General features: G+C 36.1%; 1 protein-coding gene across 13 annotated transcripts in view; it reads right to left on the bottom strand.

Moving 5' to 3' along the window:
• Positions 1–18,564, bottom strand: part of KIAA0586 (KIAA0586 ortholog) — a 112,122-nt gene that overhangs the window by 25,994 nt on the left and 67,564 nt on the right. For all 13 annotated transcript variants that reach the window (XM_077768745.1, XM_077768762.1, XM_077768692.1 and 10 more), the window contains 2 exons: positions 16,158–16,312; positions 13,647–13,755 (listed from right to left, as the gene is read on the bottom strand). In XM_077768745.1, the coding sequence (XP_077624871.1) occupies positions 13,647–13,755; positions 16,158–16,312 (264 nt within the window). The remainder of the gene's footprint in view (positions 1–13,646; positions 13,756–16,157; positions 16,313–18,564) is intronic.

Genomic DNA, 18,564 nt, shown 5'->3' with positions numbered 1-18,564 from the left:
ATAATAGTATAATAGAAATATTCAGAAATATTTCAGTAATATTCAGAAATATTACTGATCTAAGAAGATCAGATGCTACCACTAATCAGAATTATGACCTTTAGTTCTATTGAAATGGATGGTCCCACTGCCTTCAAGACTTAAGAATCTAGGAGCACCTCTGTGGCTCAGTCAATTGAGCATCCAACTCTGGTTTGGGTCATGATCTTGTGGTCCAGGAGTTTGAGCCCAGCATCAGGCTGTCTGCTGTCAGCCCAGAGCTGACTTTAGATCCTGTTTCCCTCTCTCTCTGCCCCTCCCCTAGCTCGCACGCTCTCTCTTCTCAAAAATAAGAATAAACTTAAAAAAAAAAAAAAAGATGAATCTACCTCACTGATAATCTACATTTACCTATACAATTTTTACTTTGGAAAGTTAAATTATTTAGTGGCTGATGAATAAAAAGGGTACTATCCATTAGTTTAAATTATATTTTACATCAATTTGATTTCTATAAAAAGTCATAAAATCTTTAAAGTCAGGTTTCAGGAAGTCTGGCTAAGCACAATGAGAGGGTTGCAGAGGTTTCTGGAATGTTGGCGAGTCTTCAAAAACAATGCTGGTGTATGCTTTTGGTGAGATGTGTTTAATGTCAAAGACTTGAGGAAAACCTAAGCTCTCCATATACAGTGTACAATAATCCTACAATAGGAAAGTTAAATAATTTCCACACTTAAAACTCTTATATAGAAAAGGAAATTACTTTTAGTACCAACAATGAAAATGTTATGGAAATCCTTGAACAGTTTTCAGTGTCTTATTTAACAGATTTTCCATATCAATCCTTTTATATATTTTGCTCATTCTGACAGAATATCCTTAGTTATGCACATTTATCTCCATGATTATATATGTGTGTTTGTGTGAATAAAGAATTATATATAATATATATTCTTTTACAAAGGTGTAAATCCTGTCTTGTAGGAATAAATAGCTGAAATAATCATCTCTGTTAAAATCCATTGATGTGCCAGAAGAGTGTCCTTTCTCCTACGGATTACGCCCCCACCTCCCTGCAAACATCCTCACATAAAATGGGAGAAGTGTATATACATAAAGAGAGTCTGCAGTGGATCTAACACACTTGCTACCACGTGTTTTTTCCAGCACTATAAGAAAAAAGTGACAATTTGACAGTATGATTACATAAAGGTGCTTGTCTTTTTATATTTAATAGCATCCTAACAAACTATTGGAGATGCAATGTTTTCAAAAATTATTCTTCTTAACCACCCATTTCTCCTCCTTATCCCTTGAGAGCAGTTGCTTTGTCTTATTCCTCCCTCTAGGTCCACAGTACCTTCTACAGTTCTTTGCACGAAAAGCGTGCTAGGAAAGGTTGACTAAAGAATGAATATACACTGGAATATTATTCAGCCATAAAGAGGAATGAAGTAATGACATATGCTACACTATGAACGAACCTTGAAAACACGTTAAGTGAAAGAAGCTAGACACCAAAGCCAATTATTGTACAATTCCGTTTATATAAAATGCACAGAGTAGGTAAATCCATAGAGACAGAAAGCATGTTAGTAGTTTCCAGAACTGGAGGAGAGAAGAAAGAGAAGGAATACTAGCAGGTATGGGTTTCTTTTTAGACAAAAGTAAAGGTCCTGGAATTAGATAATGTTCACGGTTCCCTAACTTTAAAAAAATACCAAAAATCACTAAATTGTACACTTTGGGGCACCTGGGTGGTTCAGTCAGTTGAGCAGCTAACTTCAGCTCAGGTGATGATCTCATGGTTTGTGAGTTTGAGCCCCGCATTGGGCTCTGTGCTGACAGCCTGGAGCCTGGAGTCTGTTTCACATTCTGTGGTCTCCCTCTCTCTGTGACCCTCCCCCACTCACTCTCTGTCTCTTGCTCTCTCAAAAATAAATAAAAACATTTAAAAAAATTTTTAATTGTACATTTTAAAAAGAAATTCTAAAATAAGAATTATATCTCGGGGCGCCTGGGTGGCTTAGTCAGTTAAGCGTCCGACTTTCGCTTAGGTCACGATCTTGCGGTTCATGGGTTCGAGCCCTGCGTCGGGCTCTGTGCTGACTGCCAGCTCAGAGCCTGGAGCCTGTTTCAGTCTGTGACTCCCTCTCTCTCTGACCCTCCCCTGCTCACGCTGTCTCTCTCTCTCTCTCCTAGAAATAAATAAAACATTAAAAAATTAAAAAAAAAAAAGAATTATATCTCAATTGTTAAAAACAGAATGAGTGAATGAATGCCATACTATTCTCCCTCCTCTAGAGTTCAAAAAGACTGGCCACTGACTAACATGTAACCTGACTTAACCTTTCCTACCCTTGGGAAAATTCTTGGCTGCCCCTACCCACTGCTCAATTAATACGTCCTTGAAAAATCAGAAAACATTAATACTATGAATGAAATCACACAATGTTTTAGAAAAGCAGGTAAAAATGCCTTTAGATTATTCCACCGTAGCTCACTATCTACATTCAAAGGGTCAGTAACTGAAAAAAACGGGGACTAAATATTCTCTTTTCCCTCTTTTCTTCTTTCTTCTGTCTTTTTACTAAGTAACAGAATTAAATGTTTGTGGTCAATAGCAAATGATATTCAAATTCAATTCAATAAATACTTATTGATTACTATGTATTAAACAATTTGGGAAACATCACCTCTTAAATAACAAACAAGATATCCTATCTTAACAAACTGCAGAACTATCCCATATATCAATTTCTCTGACAATCTGAATAATCAGTCTAGACAATGTAGAGATGATAAGAACAGTTCCCACCAGAAGGCTGCTAAGTCACATAATAAATATGTACTAAATGCTTAGTCTGCTAAACGGTATAAAACAAGAAAAAGAGTATCAGCTTTGCACTCAGGTAGGTAAGAGCTAGAATTCTACATCTCTATTTTCTAAAGCTGCGTGCTTTGGGAAAATTAGTTATCCTTCATGAACTTTATCCTTTTCTCTTATAAAAGGGGAATGAAACTACCTGCATGTCATGGTGTGGTGAGGAATAAATGAGATAAAACAGAGACTACCTAGCAGGCCTTTGGTAAGTGGAAACTATCGAGAAAACTGTGATCGTGTTCAGGGTACAAAAAAGCTGGGGTTGGAGTTAAAGATAAATAAGTCATTTGCAATCAGAGGTTCAGTAAGGACTCAGAAAAATGGAGCTAATGTTGAAAAAGAAGTCTGTAGACATGCATAAGTGGGGAAAGAAGAAAACTCTATATTAAAGGAAGATAACACACATACACAAAAATAAATAAATAAAAAATCAGAGTCTGTGACTCCCTCTCTCTCTGACCCTCCCCTGCTCACGCTCTCTCTCTCTCTCTCCTAGAAATAAATAAAACGTTAAAAAAAATTTAAAAAAAAAAAAAGGAAGATAACACATAAAAACATCAAGGCTTAGAACTGTAGTCTATGGAGACAACACAATATTTATTGTAACTGGCTTGGGTTAATGACACATTATATTGGATGTGCCAGTAAAAAGTTTTGAGCTGACAGTTCTTTCTTTTCTGAAATCTAAAAATTTATTTTCAGATTACCACACATACTATCTTCTCTTCTGTTTCTAGTTAGCTGCTATTAATAACAAAGCATAAATGTTCCAGACTTCTGGCTTGAATAAAATATATTCTCAAAAATACCTAGAAATCCAGTGTATATTATATTGAAGACACAATGTATTATAAAAGTATAAGCCAAATATCTCTTCCTGAAGTTTTTTTTTTAATTTTTTTAATGTTTTATTTATTTTTAGGAGAGAGAGAGACAGCGCGAGCAGGGGAGGGTCAGAGAGAGAGGGAGACACAGAATCTGAAGCAGGCTCCAGGCTCTGAGCTGGCAGTCAGCACAGAGCCTGACGCAGGGCTCGAACCCACGAACCGCGAGATCGTGACCTAAGCGAAAGTCGGACGCTTAACCGACTAAGCCACCCAGGCGCCCCCTTCCTGAAGTTTTAAATACAGAAAAAAAGATGTGAATAAATATATGTAATATACTCAGTGTCACATTTAAACATCTTTTAACACAACCTTTTATACATTCCCACATAACAAACTTTTAACAAAAGTTAATTAAGAAAATGTATAATAGAAAAGGGTCGTCAAATCAGTAATATTTAAGTTAGTTTTACTGAAGTATAATTCATACCCAGTTAGATTTACTCTNGTTTAGTTTTTTTTTTTTTTTTTTTTTTTTTTGAGAGAGAGAGAGAGAATACCCCACAAGGGACAGAGACAGAAGTGGATCTCACCAGGGGCTCATGTATTACCCAAAGAAGGTTTGGTGCTCACTTGATGCAGGGCATGAGCTCACCTGATGTGGGATTCAAATTCACGAACTGTGAGATGAATGACCTAAGCTGAAGTCAGATGCCTAATGACTGAGCCACCCAGGTGCCGAAGATTCACTCTTGACAAATAGATGATTATGTAACCACTACCACAACCAAGATCTAGAACATGTATATCACCCCCAAAGTTCCTCCTGCCATTTGTAGTCAAACCCTGCTCTCACTCCTAGGAATCCACTGATCTCTTCTCCATATATATACTTTTGTTTTTTCCCTAAATGTTATATGCCTGTAATTGTCACAGAAATACAGTATGAAGCCTTTTGAATGTGGCTTCTTTAATTTTATATAAAGCAGTGAGATTCATGCATGCTTTTATGTATATCAGTATTTCATTTCTATTCATTGCTGAGTAGTATTCTGTTGTACGGATGCACCATACATTGCTTGTCCATTTACCTGTTGGAGCACATCTAGGTTGATTTCAGTTTTTGGTAATCATAAATGAAACTGCTAAAAATTATTTGAGTACAGGTTTTATGTGAACATAGGTTTTCAGTTCTCAAGTAAATAACTAGTAAATGGACTGCTGGGTTGTATGGTAAATTTATATTTAAATTTTATAAGAAATTGCCAAACTGGGGGCGCCTGGGTGGCTTAGTCGGTTAAGCGTCCGACTTTCGCTTAGGTCATGATCTCGCAGTTCGTGGGTTCGAGCCCCGCGTCGGGCTCTGTGCTGACTTCCAGCTCAGAGCCTGGAGCCTGTTTCAGTCTGTGACTCCCTCTCTCTCTGACCCTCCCCTGCTCACGCTGTCTCTCTCTCTCTCTCCTAGAAATAAATAAAACATTAAAAAAAAAAAAAGAAATTGCCAAACTGTTTTTCCAAGTGGCTGTAGAATTTTGCCTTCCCATGTAGCAATGTAGGAATGAGGATTAGAACCACTCTGCATTGTCAACAATGCGTGATGTTACCAGTTTCTTTGATTTCAGCCAAGCTAATGGGTATTCAGTGGTATCTACTTTTTAACTTGTATCTCTCTAGTAACTAATGATGTTTAACATCTTTCTGTGTGCTCACTGGCCATCCATATAACTTTTTTAGTGAAGTGTCTGTCCAGATCTCTAAACTCATTTTTAAAATTGGGTTGTTCAAAAAAAATTTTAAGTAAAATAAAATTGGGTTGTTCATATTCTTACTACTGGGTTTTGTGATTTTATAATATATTTTGGATACAAGTTTATTATCAAAAAGTGGATTTGCAAATATTTCCTCCTAATCTGTAATTTGTCCTTTTTCATTCTCTTTAGAGACGTTTTTATTTTCATTAAGTTCAATTAATCAATATATTCTTCTAAGAACTATGAATTTTGGTAACATCTTAAAAATCTTTGCCCAACCACAGGTCACAAAGATTTTCTCCTATTTTTCTTTTAGAAGTTTTAGTGCTTTGGGCTTTACATTTAGAATTAGGATACATTTTGACCTAATTTTTGTATGTTTGTAAGATATGGGTCATGGTTCATTTTTTGCATATGGGTGACCACTTGTCCCAACATTTGTTGAGATTATCCTTTCTTTATTCAATTCTTTGCCATTTGTGAAAAATCAATTGATCATAAATGTATAGACTATTTTTGGATTCTATATTCTATTCCATTGATCTATTTACCTGTTAATCTTTATGCCAATACTACACTATCACCATTACTGTAGCTTTAGAAAATGTTTAAAAGTCATAGTATAAATCCTCCAACCTTTTCTTTTTAAAAGTTATTTTGGCTATTCCAGGCTCTCTGCATTTCCTTATGAGCTTGTCAGTTTCTACCAAAACCTTGATAGAATTTTTATTGAGAACTGCACTGAATGTATAGATCAATTTGGGGAGAACTGACATCTTCATTCTGAGTCTTTTCATCTATTAACATATTATCATCTATCATTTATATGTCTTTGATTTCTCTCATCAGATGTTTTTGTAGTTCATAGCACACAAATCCTGAAAATATTTTATTAGAAGACAGATGAAACCGATGCTCAGTGTTATTCATTGTCAAGGAAATACAAATCAAAGCCACACTTCGATACCACCTCACACTGGTCAGAGTAGCTCAAATGAACAAATCAGGAAACTATAGATGCTGGCGAGGACACGGGCACCCTCTTACACTGTTGGTGGGAATGTAAACTGATGCAGCCCCTCTGGAAAACAGTGTGGAGGTTCCTCAAAAAATGAACAATAGAACTCCCTTATGACCCAGCAATAGCACTGCTAGGAATTTACCCAAGGGATACAGCAGTGCTGATGCATGGGGCACATGTACCCCAATGTTCATAGAAGCACTTTCAACAATAGCCAAATTATGGAAAGAACCTAAATGTCCATCAACTGATGAATGGATCAAGAAGATGTGGTTTATATATTCAATGGACTACTACTTGGCAATGAGAAAGAATGAAATCCTGCCATTTGTAGCAATGTGGATGGAAATGGAAGGTATTATGCTGAGTGAAATAAATCAGTCAGAGAAAGACAGGTATCATTTATTTTCACTCATATTTGGATCTTGAGAAACTTAACAGAGGACCATGGGGAATGGGAAGGGGAAAAAAGTTACAGAGAGGGAGGGAGGCAAACCATAAGAGACTCTAAATACTGAGAACAAACCAAGGGTTGATGGGGGGTTGGGGAGAAAGGAAAGTGGGCGATGGGCATGGAGGAGAGCACTTGTTGGGATGAGCACTGGCTGTTGTATGGAAGCCAATCTGACAATAAATTATATTTAAAAAAGAAAATATTTTATTAGATTTATATCTAGATATTTCACATTTTTGTTGCTATGATAAATTGTACCTTTTAATTACAATTTCCAATTTTTCATTGCTAGTTCAAAGAAATATCATTGATTTTTGAACACTGACATTGTAGACCCTGTGAACTTGATAAAATGTGTTGGTTCTAGTGGGATTTTTGTAGGCCCTGTGGTATTTTCTACAATCATAATCAGCAAATAGAAATGAGTTTATCTCTTCCTTTCTAATCTGTATGCCTCTTTTCCTTTTTCTGGCATCACTGCACTGGCTATAACAACCAGTATGATTTTGGAAAGGAGTAGTGACAGCAGACCTCATTGTCTGCTTCCAGTTTTATTAGGAAAGCATTTAGTCTTTCACCATCATGTACAATGTTGACTACAGGTGTCTTATAAATGTCTTTCCTTTATCATGTTGAGAAAGATTCCTATGATTCTTAGTTGAATACTGTAATCATAAAAAGATGCTGAATACCATCAAAAGCTTTTCTATATCTATTGAGACAATCACATTTTTCTTGGTCTATTCATATAATAAATTACATTCCTTTTTGAATGTTGAAACAACCTTTCTTTCCTGGGATAAATCCACTTGGTCTACTCACTGTCTTTCTATATATTGTTGGATTCAATATTTTGTAGACAAATTTTGTGTCTATGTTCATGAGAGATACTGACCTATAAATTTCTTTTCCAGAAATGTCTTTGTCTGGTTTTGGTATCAGGGTAATGCTCTTCTATTTTCTGGGAGAGTTTGAAAAGAATCGGTATTATTTCTCTCTTAAATATGTGGTAGAATTCTCCAGTGAAGCCATCTGAAACTCAGGTTTTCTTTATTGGAGCATTTGAAACTAAGATTTCATTTTCTATTTAACAAATGTAAGATTACTTAGTTATCAGTTTCTTCTCAAGTTAGATAAAATTTTTCCATTTTACCTATGTTGCCAAATTTATGAGCATAAAAATACTTACAATATTACCTCATAATCTCTTTAATTTCTGTAGGATCTGTACTGATTTCCTCTCTTTAATTTAATTTCTAATACTGATAAGTTCTGTGTTTACTCCTTTTTCCTTCATCATCCTGGCTAAGGTTTATCGATTTACCAATCATTTTAAAGAACTAGGCTTTGGTTTCACTGGGTTTCTATTACGTTTAGGTTTTCAATTTCATTCTGTTCTTTTCCTTCCTTCTGCTTATTAGAGGCTTAATTGCTCTTCTTTTTCAGGTTTCCTACGTTAGAGGTTTAGAGCACTGATTTACTGTCCAAGCGTTTATGCCATAAATTTCCCTCTAATCATGTTTTAGCCACACCCCATGAATTTTGGTATGTGGTGTTTTCATTTTTATTCAGTTCAAAATATTTCTAATTCCCTTTGTAATTTCCTTTTTGACCAAGGTTTATTCAAATGTGTGCAATTTAATTTCCAAATATTTAGGAATGTTCCAGGAATCTTTGTTATTTACTTTCATTCCATTGAGATCAGAGAATACATTTTGTATGATTTTAACTGTTTTAAATTTATTAAGGTTTGTTTTATGACACAGAATATTGTCAGTCTTGGTTAATGTTCCATGTTTACTTAGTTAGGAAGTGTGTTTACTTAGTTAGGAAGTGAAGTCAGCTTTTAAAAAAGTTTTTAAGTTTATTTATTTATTTTGAGAGAAAAAAAAGAATGAAGGAAGGAAAGGTAGAGAGAGGGAGACAGAGAGAATACCAAGCAGGCTCTGTGCAGTCAGCAAGGAGGCTGACACAGGGCTTGAACCCATGAACTGTTTGATCAAGACCCGAGCTGAAGTTGGAACACTTAACTAACTGAGCCAGCCAGGTGCCCCCAAAATAGCTTTTTATCAACTAGGCCCAGTTGGTTGATATTGTTGCTTAGATCTTCTACATTGTTATTTATTTTATTCTATTTTTTTATGAACTTTTTTAAATTTAAATTTTAGTTAACATACAGTGAAATATTGGTTTCAGGAATAGGATTCAGTAATTCATCATTTACATATAACACCCAGTGCTCATCATAAGTGCCCTCTTTAACAACACAAGTGCTCCCCATATGTTCATCTGTTTTGTTTCTTAAATTCCACATATGAGTAAAATCATATGGTATTTGTTGTTCTTTGATCGACTTATTTCGCTTACCATAATACATTCTAGCTCCATCCATGTTACTGCAATTGGCAAGATTTCATTCTTTTTGAAGGCTGAGTAATATTCCATAGTGTATATATACAACTTCTTTATCCATTCATTAGTTGATGGACATTTGGGCTCTCTCCATATTTTGGCTATTGTTGATAATCCTGCTATAAACATTGGGGTGCATGTACTCCTTTGCATCTGTATTTTTGTGTCTTCACGAAATAAAAAGCTTTTGCACAGTGAAGAAAACCATCAACAAAAACAGAAAGGTGACCTTACTAAATGGGAGAAGGTATTTGCAAATGATATATCCATATAGGGGTTAATAGCCAAAATAAAGAACTTATATACCTCAACAGTAAAAACCAATCTGATTAAAAAAGAGGCAGAGTACTTAAATAGAAATTTTTCTAAAAAAGGCAAGTGGCCAACAGAAACATGAAAAGATGCTCAACATCACTCATCATCAGGGAAATACAAATCAAAACCACAGTGAGATATCACCTCATACTTGTCAGAATGGCTAAAATAAAAAGGATAAGAGGGGCACCTGGGTGGCTCAGTTGGTTAGGCATCTGACTTCAGCTCAGGTCATGATCTCGTGGCTCGTGAGTTTGAACCCCGTGTCAGGCTCCATGCTGACAGCTTGGAGCCTGGAGCCTCCTTCAGATTCTGTGTCTCCCTCTCTCTGCCTCTCTCTATCTCTCTCTCTCTGCCCCCTTCCCTGCTCACTCTCTGCCTCTCAAAAATAAAAAAAAATTTTTAAAAAGGACAAGAAATAACAAGTGTTGGCAAGGATGTGGAGAAAAAGTTACACTGTTGGTGGTAATGTATATTGGTACAGCCACTGTAGAAAATACGAGGTCCTCAAAAAATTAAAAATAGAAATATCGTATGATCCAACAATTCCACTACTGAATACTTACCCAAATAAAACAAAAATACTAATTCAAAAAGATATTTGCACCTCTATGTTTACTGCAGCATTATTTATAATAGCCAAGACACGGAAGCAATATAAGTGTCCATCAAGATATGGATAAGAAAGGTATCACACACACACACACACACACACACACACACACACACACACCCCCAGGAATATGACTCAGAATATGCTATCTGAAACAACAAGGATGGGCCTACAGGGTATCATGCCAAGTGAAGGAAGTCCGACTGAAAAAGACAAATACTACATGATTTCACGTTTATGTGTAATCTAAGAATAAAACAAGTGAATAAACAAACAAGCAGAATCAGACCTGTAAATACAGAGAATAAACGGATGGTTGCTAGAAGTAAGGGTCCAGGGGGAGATGGGCGATACAGGCTTCTACTTATGGAATGAGTAAGTCGTGGGAATAAAAAGCACAGAAGAAGGAATATAGTCAGTGATATTGTAATAGTGTCTGTCGTCTGATGACAGATGGTAGCTACCCTTGTGGTGAGCACAGCATAATGTATAAACTTGTCAAATCGCTATGTTGTATCCAGAGAGCTAGTGTAACATTGTGCGTCAACTATACTCAAATGAGAAAAAAAGAAAGATACTGATAGAATGTAAAAAATAAAGTGAACTATTTGAATGCATTACTTTATAGAACCTAATTGTTCTTGGGTTTATAATAAGGGGATTTAAAACTAATCTCTTATTCATATGGAAGAAAGTCAACTTGCACAGAAAAAGAAGCGGTAAAAGTTACCTTGCATAGTAAAAAGGAAAAAAAATTAAATGACTCATTAAAATCACTTAAATTGTTGCTTTCACTATAAAACCATTAATCAGGACCTAGAATCAGATAACGGCATCATGTGGTCAAAAAAAAATATAACCAATGAATTCAATACCAAATGAAAGAATTTCACTCTTAGATTCCAAAGATAGTCATCTGTCAGATCAATTCAATTTCTTTTTATATTAAAACCTGAAAGTAATAATCAAAGGGGGGAAAAAACAAGGCTTTTATAGATTTGTCAGAAGCATAGTGCTGGCGCTCAGGTCCTACCAAATCTTCGGTCAGTGTTTCATGATCACTGAAAGAGCTGCTACTGCTCATAAGCTACTTATTTCTTATATACACATACTAAACTACTTCACATTTCAAAGTGAAATACGGGATACTTCTCCCCGAAATAGTCATAATTTGGGGTTCAAGTGTTCTTAGAAGCATTTATCTGCCAGAAAAGATGTGGTTTTGATTCCCTTGTGGTAAGGTGAATTTCCTTCATTATATTCAAGGCCTGGATGAGAGATAGGACTGAATTCCTTCAAGGTCACCCAAAGCCCTGAGAGCCCTAGAGAATTATTTTGGCATTGTGACTCTCCTATTCTCTGAAACAATTGGCAATGTCTTAGAGTTTCATTAGAGAAAAAAATAAAACCCACAAAATCTATGGAGGGAAAAAAAGTCATAACTGACTACATTTGCCAAGGCAATCATATTCATTAAAAAACATTCAGTATGGAGATATGTATCAGTTATAGAGTGAAACACTTGGCTTCTATTTTAAAATGTTTTATTTATAGCTCACTGGGTATTTATTTGTCTCAGTCAAAGCTGATATAGGCCTGCTCCTCTAACTTCTGTTTTACATATAAAACTAAATGAAAAGAACTATATATATTAAATCTAACCATTCTAAACTCTTTTAAATAAAACTTGCTTTCACCACTAACACCTCGGTTTCTTTTATTCTTACAATTTTTATTGACTTATTGAATGTTAATTGGACAGTATTTAACAACATTGTACTTCATGATATTTTGTTGTTAAGTCAACAAGAATTTAACTATTGCCATCTTGTGGTCAGACATTCATATATGTGAAACTGATGTCATTTTCCTAAAGAGAGATACTTACTTTAAAATCTTACCAAACAAATTTTCCTATCACCTGAGAAAAATGATCATTTTATCACATACAATATCTCCCAAGGAGACAAAATTTATTAATAATATTAAGAAATTCTAACTTTTTTAAAACCTAACTTAAACGTATAGTCTTTGACCGTGAATGGTAACAGTGCTCAGCAGAAGGACATCAAGTCAGTCCTGCTATTATCTTAGAACATTCATTTGTTCCTATCTAGCTACTGTCATGATTAATTTTTAAATACTATAAGAAGAGTTTTATAGGCAAGTTACCATGGGATTCTAAAATACAATATTCATATTACTGTACCATGGTCAGGTTAAAAAGGTGGTCAGGAAGGCAAAGTTCTGAGAAGTGGGAACAAAAGAGGAAAAAAAAAACAGTAAAAACCTAAACCTCATGTAGCATAATTTTAATAAATATCTAGAGTACGTCCTTGGTTTAGGTCTTCTCTATAACTCTAAATGCATAGTTACATTTGCAATTATATTGGCATTCAATAAATGAGATAAAAAACACAATCATAAATGCAAAGAAAAATGTTCTACTGCTCAAAACATTCCTAATACTTTTTCCTGGATTGTGGAAATAAAGTTTTAAAACAGAAGATATCTTAATTTCTACTGCCAAATTTCAGAATTAATATATATTGTTATTAAATTTAATATAACCTAAATTTAAGAATTTAGGAAGGAAGAAGGTAAATAAAGCACAAGGCCAGCAGCCTTTTAGAAGTATAAAGGCAACATCAAAATGCTGTGATGCTGATCATAGAATGAAGTTCAACCACACAACTTTGATAATCAAACAACAGTACAGAAAAGGTCATTTATATAATGTGCATTCAACATGAGAATCCTTTGTTGTAGGATCTATAAGTTGTATTTATTGGTCAACATTACCCACAACACTGAATAGCCTTTACAAAGAAGCACCTTTATAGCCACAGCCCCTGCCTTTCTCAAACTGTAATTTAAAAGAGACAGATACAGACCTATATATAGATAAAAAGTCAATCAACTGCACAACAATCAAAAGATAAGATTAAAGGAAAAACAATACCTAACAGTTATTAAAAATCCATTAGAAATACCGTTTATTAGTAAAAAGAACAAATATACAGTCAAATAGGATACGAGATTCTTGGAGTACCTGGGTGGCTCAGTCCATTAAACGTCTGACTCTTGGTTTTGGCTCAGGTCATGATCTCACAGTTAACATGAGTTCGAGCCTCACACTGGGCTCTGCACTGAGCATGGAGCCTGCTTGGGATTCTCTCTGCCTGTCTCTGCCCCTCCCCCACTCACACTGTGTCTCTCTCAAAATAAATTAAAAAAAAATTGATATGAGATTCTTTATCCTAATGGACTAAGAGAAAACAAAAAACCTACAGACAAGAATGAGATATATGTATAAAAAAGAACTTTCATCATATATTTGTCCAATATCAGGGCAATTATCAAGCTATTATATTACAAGAAAATGAATCTTACCTTGTTGCTGTGAAAGTGAAATATCAGATTTATTTCTTACACGTATTAAACGACTTTGGGCGGGCTTGTGTTCAACTTGCTTCACATCGTGGTCATGCTTTTGTTGGTACTAAAGAATTTAAGACATGAAGTCATAACATTGTTTTTAAATTACTTTAAAAAGTTTTGAGCAATTAAACTATTAAATTGTTTCTAGGGGCGCCTGGGTGGCTCAGTCAGTTAAGCGTCCGACCTTGGCTCAGGTCATGATCTCACGGTTCGTGGGTTTGAGCCCCGCATCGGGCTCTGCGCTGACAGCTAGCTCAGACCCTCGAGCCTGCTTCAGATTCTGTGTCTCCCCCTCTCTCTGACCCTCTCCCTGCTCACGCTCTCTCTCTCTCTCTCTCAGAAATAAATAAAACATTAAAAAATATATATATTAAATGATTACATTGTTTTGTATATAAAATTTGAATATCATGCATGCCTTCTAAGTGCTACACGGGTGACAGAGTACACATTACTAGAGAAAAGACACTGGAAATCTTTCAAAAGATTTGGATAATATACACAGATTTTCAAATATTCAAATCATTTCTATTTTTACTAGAGAATTCAAAGCTCCTTATAAGTCAAACTACTCTAGATATATACACATGATGGATTTAGACAGGATAAAAACTTAATTTGGTTGTTAAGCTTTCGCATATAACCATTTTTACATAAAATGAAAATCTGCATAATGCACTGCAATTTTCAAAGAGCTTTTCTATACAGTAACATCACTTAATTCTTACAAGCATGAATAGGTACTGCTTTCCTCTGCCATTCAAGACGTGCACTCCACCACAAGCCCCATCACCTCTCTTCCTTACCTATAGCCTAACGAAATGTGAAATTTACAGTAGTCACAAATTCTTTCACAACCACACATCACAAATTGTGAAAGCCACTTTATTTCTTCCTTTTCCTATTTACAGGGCTGATTATGATGAGTTCCTGAAAACACCGATCAGATATACTTTGACAGGACTTTAAAAAGATATCTATTGGGGCGCCTGGGTGGCTTAGTCGGTTGAGGGTCCAGCTTTCGCTTGGGTCATGATCTCGCAGTTCATGGGTTTGGGCCCCTCGTCGGGCTCTGTGCTGACTGCCAGCTCAGAGCCTGGAGCCTGTTTCAGAGTCTGTATCTCCCTCTCTCTCTGACCCTCCCCTGCTCACGCTGTCTCTCTCTCTCCTAGAAATAAAATAAAAATATTAAAAAAAAAAAAAGATATCTATTGATTCTTATCAGCCACAGGTTGACCCACAAGCTGAACCCAGACAGCTGGAAGCTCCTTCCTCCAGCCCTGTCCTTGGAATATGAGTCCCACCTCCTATTTCCATACTGGAGGTTATTAAAAGACAGCATTGAGAGGGGAAGGTTTTATGAGACTGTCTGGATGAATACCTGACTGAACCCAATTAAGGCTTCTATATAAACTTTTAAGATTCTGGTGGCTGGACGCAGGAATCTACTGGTCTTACAGCCACCTGAGACAGGCCCGGTAAGTAAGTCCACTTGCTTATTAAACCTGCCATCTACCAATCTGGAATGGCCTGCGTCTATATTTGGGCTCTCCTTGCTCTCCATGCATAGGGGGCCAGTTTTGAATTTCACCCCGGAAACCCCTGAGGTTGTGACCAGTAATACCAACACCGTGCAGTGCTATACAATACCATGCAATACTTAGTGAATAAACTCATCTACAATGAGAAATCCATTGCTATTACACAGATACAAAACTTTTTAATAACGTGAACATTTCTTTACATGCTGGAGAGTAATTAATCTGTTTTTTCAGTACACAAGATTACATGGGTCATTGGCCTAATTCACTATGAAATTGCTTATGTAACAGCTTTTGCAAAATTTAACATCATAAATCTTTCTTGAGTACCTGCTATGTGCAAATTACTGAGCTAGATATTTCATGGTGATACAAAGTGTCAATGATAACAGCTACCTAACTAGTATGTGTGTGTGTGTATATGTGTATGTGTATATATATATATATACACAGACATAATTTTTAATCTTTAAAATAAAGATGAGGAGGGGAAAAATAGTTGGAGAGATGGAGGGAGGCAAACCATGGGAGACTCTTGAATGCTGCGAACAAACTGAGGGCTGATAGGGGTGAGAGAGAGGGGAAGGGGGGTGATGGGCATGGAGGAGGGCATTGTTGGGATGAGCACTGAGTGTTATTTGGAAACCAACTTGACAATAAACTATTTAAGAAAAATAAATAAATAAATAAGTAAACATTAAAATAAAATAAAGATGAGGGAACCAAGGCTTAGAAAAAGGCTGTATATTCAAGGTCACAACTAGAGTCCAGATGAGCTAAGAGTTGTATCCAGGCTTGAGTTAGTAAATAAAGGAAGCATGATTTGAAACTGTCTGACTCAAAGACTAATCTCTCAGCGGTGCATCATGCTAAGACTATATTATTACCATTCTCATTATAAATAAAGTACAAGGATTATTACCTGACGATTATCTTCAGCTGCTCCTGATAACTTAACATCATTTTCTTGTACTGTCAGAGGTGTTGTGGGAAGAGCAAGGTTATAATTTGGCTGCAACTCCAGTTCTCCCAAACTCATTGGACCATGACTAGCACCTGAATCTTCATAAATACCACCTGTAAAATATATAAACAAAAAATTAAAATAAATTGTTTAATTTGATTTCCGCTCAGGTCACGATCTCACAGTTCGTTGAGTGCAAGCCCTTCATTGGGCTCTGTACTGACAGTGCAGAGCCTGCCTGAGATTCTCTGTCTCCCTCTCTCTCTGCCCCTCCCCCACTCACAGGTACATGCATGCATTTTCTCTCAAAAATAAATACCATAAACACAAAACAATAAATATAAATATGTACTAAATAATGAAATCTCGCAAAAAAAAACCTAGGAGACTATAGGTGTAAACTTGTGTTAGGAGAGACCATAAAAACACAGAAAGTATAAAAGATAAAAATAACTAAGGACATCTGGGTGGTTCAATCAGTTGAGTGTCCAATTCCTGATTTCAGCTCAGGTCATGGCTCACCGCTGTGGAATCAAGCCCCGCCATCAGAGTCTGCACTGAGCGTGAAGCCTGCTTGGGATTCTCTCTCTGCCTCTGTCTCGGCCCCTCCCCTGCTCATGGTTTCTCTCTTTCTCTCAAATAAATAAACATTTAAAAATAAATATATAGAAATAACACCATAAAATTTTTTTAGCTATATGGCAAAAAAAGACCATAAATAATGTCAGTACAAATTTGGAAAAAGATATTTGCAATACAGATGATAGAAAACATCTAAAATATAGAAATAGCTCTTACAAAGTTATAAGAAAAATTTAGAACCTAATAGATGGGAAAGAATTTAAGCAGGTAATTCACAGAGGAGCAAATCCAAATAGCCAACAAACATGAAAAGACACAGAAGGCCACAGGCAGTCAGAGACTTGTGAGTAATTTCCACAGGATTTACTGTGTAAAAACAAATCCAGGCAAGTGGGCATGCTATCTCAACTTGTAAAATACCAGCACACACACACGTCATATGCTTCCATCATGTATGTCATACACGTGAGTGTGTCTATGAATAAAAACAGGAAGATTCCATACCAGAATCTTAACATGAGTTAACTGGGGCAAGGCACAGTATGACACAGGAGAAAATGTGAGGATGGCAGGTGGATGGAAACTAATGCATGACATAATCACATTTTAAGCAAAATTACATGTAGTTAATGTATGGGTATAAAGAAAACGTAATTCAAAAGACACACAAAGTAGTTAAACTTTGATAAAAGACCTAAATGTAAAAACTCAGAAGGTAGATAATCAGATATCTCTCCCAAAGCATTCAAGTGCATAATAGCTTTCAACTCCTATAACACTCCATCCTTTAATATATATTCACTGACTATGTCCGAGGTGTTACATACTCTGCTAGATGACAGGAATAAGACTGTGAACCCTCAAGTGAGATTATAGATCAGTGTGACAAAAAGCAACATTACACAGGCAACATTAGAGGACCATACAGAGAGCACATGTGACAGGTATCTAACCCAGTGATAAAGGGTCAGGAAAGAATTCAATGACGCCATCATAACAGTGCTGAATTTGCTCAACAACACAATGGTGTCACTTCTACAAAGGGTGCTCACTGAGCGTGAGCATCTTGTCTGTACAAAGTAACTTAGCCCCTTGTGACTATCCTATCATTCACATCAAATTTATCACAACTTGAAATCCCTAAGTTTACGCTACTAGAATCTTACTGCTATGAAAAGGCAACCTCAGACTTAGAAACTTAGACTTTGAGAGAAGACGAACTCCACCCCAAACTGCCAGTGCCCAGCAGCTTTGGGTTTATGTCTAGCAGATTTTTCCATGTGTAGGAAACCGAAAGGCATCTCAAATTAATTCCACATGCTTAAAACCCCACTCATCCTGATCTTCTCTTAATTCTATCCTTTCTCCCTATTCCCTTTCTCTTAGCGAATGGAAATCCCAGCTACCCAACCATTCTAGCCAGAAAACTAGAGATATCTTAGATCCTTTCTTTGGCACCTCTCATACTCAAGCTAAGTCTTGTCTGTTCTCCTTCTTACTCATCTCTCCAATCTCCCTTCTTACATTTCCTCACTGTTTTAAATAATGTTTCACCAGCTTTACTGCAACTGCTGTCCAATCAGGCTCCTTGCCTCCAGTCTTCATCCTCCCCTCTATTCATCACACTGCACCTGAAATATCTTGCTGAATAAAAGGCAAAGATGGTCATGTCAGTCATTTACTTATAGTCCTTGATGGATCTGTGAATATCAAAAAACATTCAGAATTGAAAGAAATTCAAGACTGAATTTTCCATGGGAATAAATATAAAGTAAGATTGGTA

Source organism: Crocuta crocuta, unplaced genomic scaffold, assembly GCF_008692635.1.
Source record: "Crocuta crocuta isolate KB4526 unplaced genomic scaffold, BGI_CrCroc_1.0 scaffold10, whole genome shotgun sequence".
NCBI lineage: Eukaryota > Metazoa > Chordata > Mammalia > Carnivora > Hyaenidae > Crocuta > Crocuta crocuta.
This window is presented reverse-complemented; position numbering and strand designations above follow the sequence as displayed.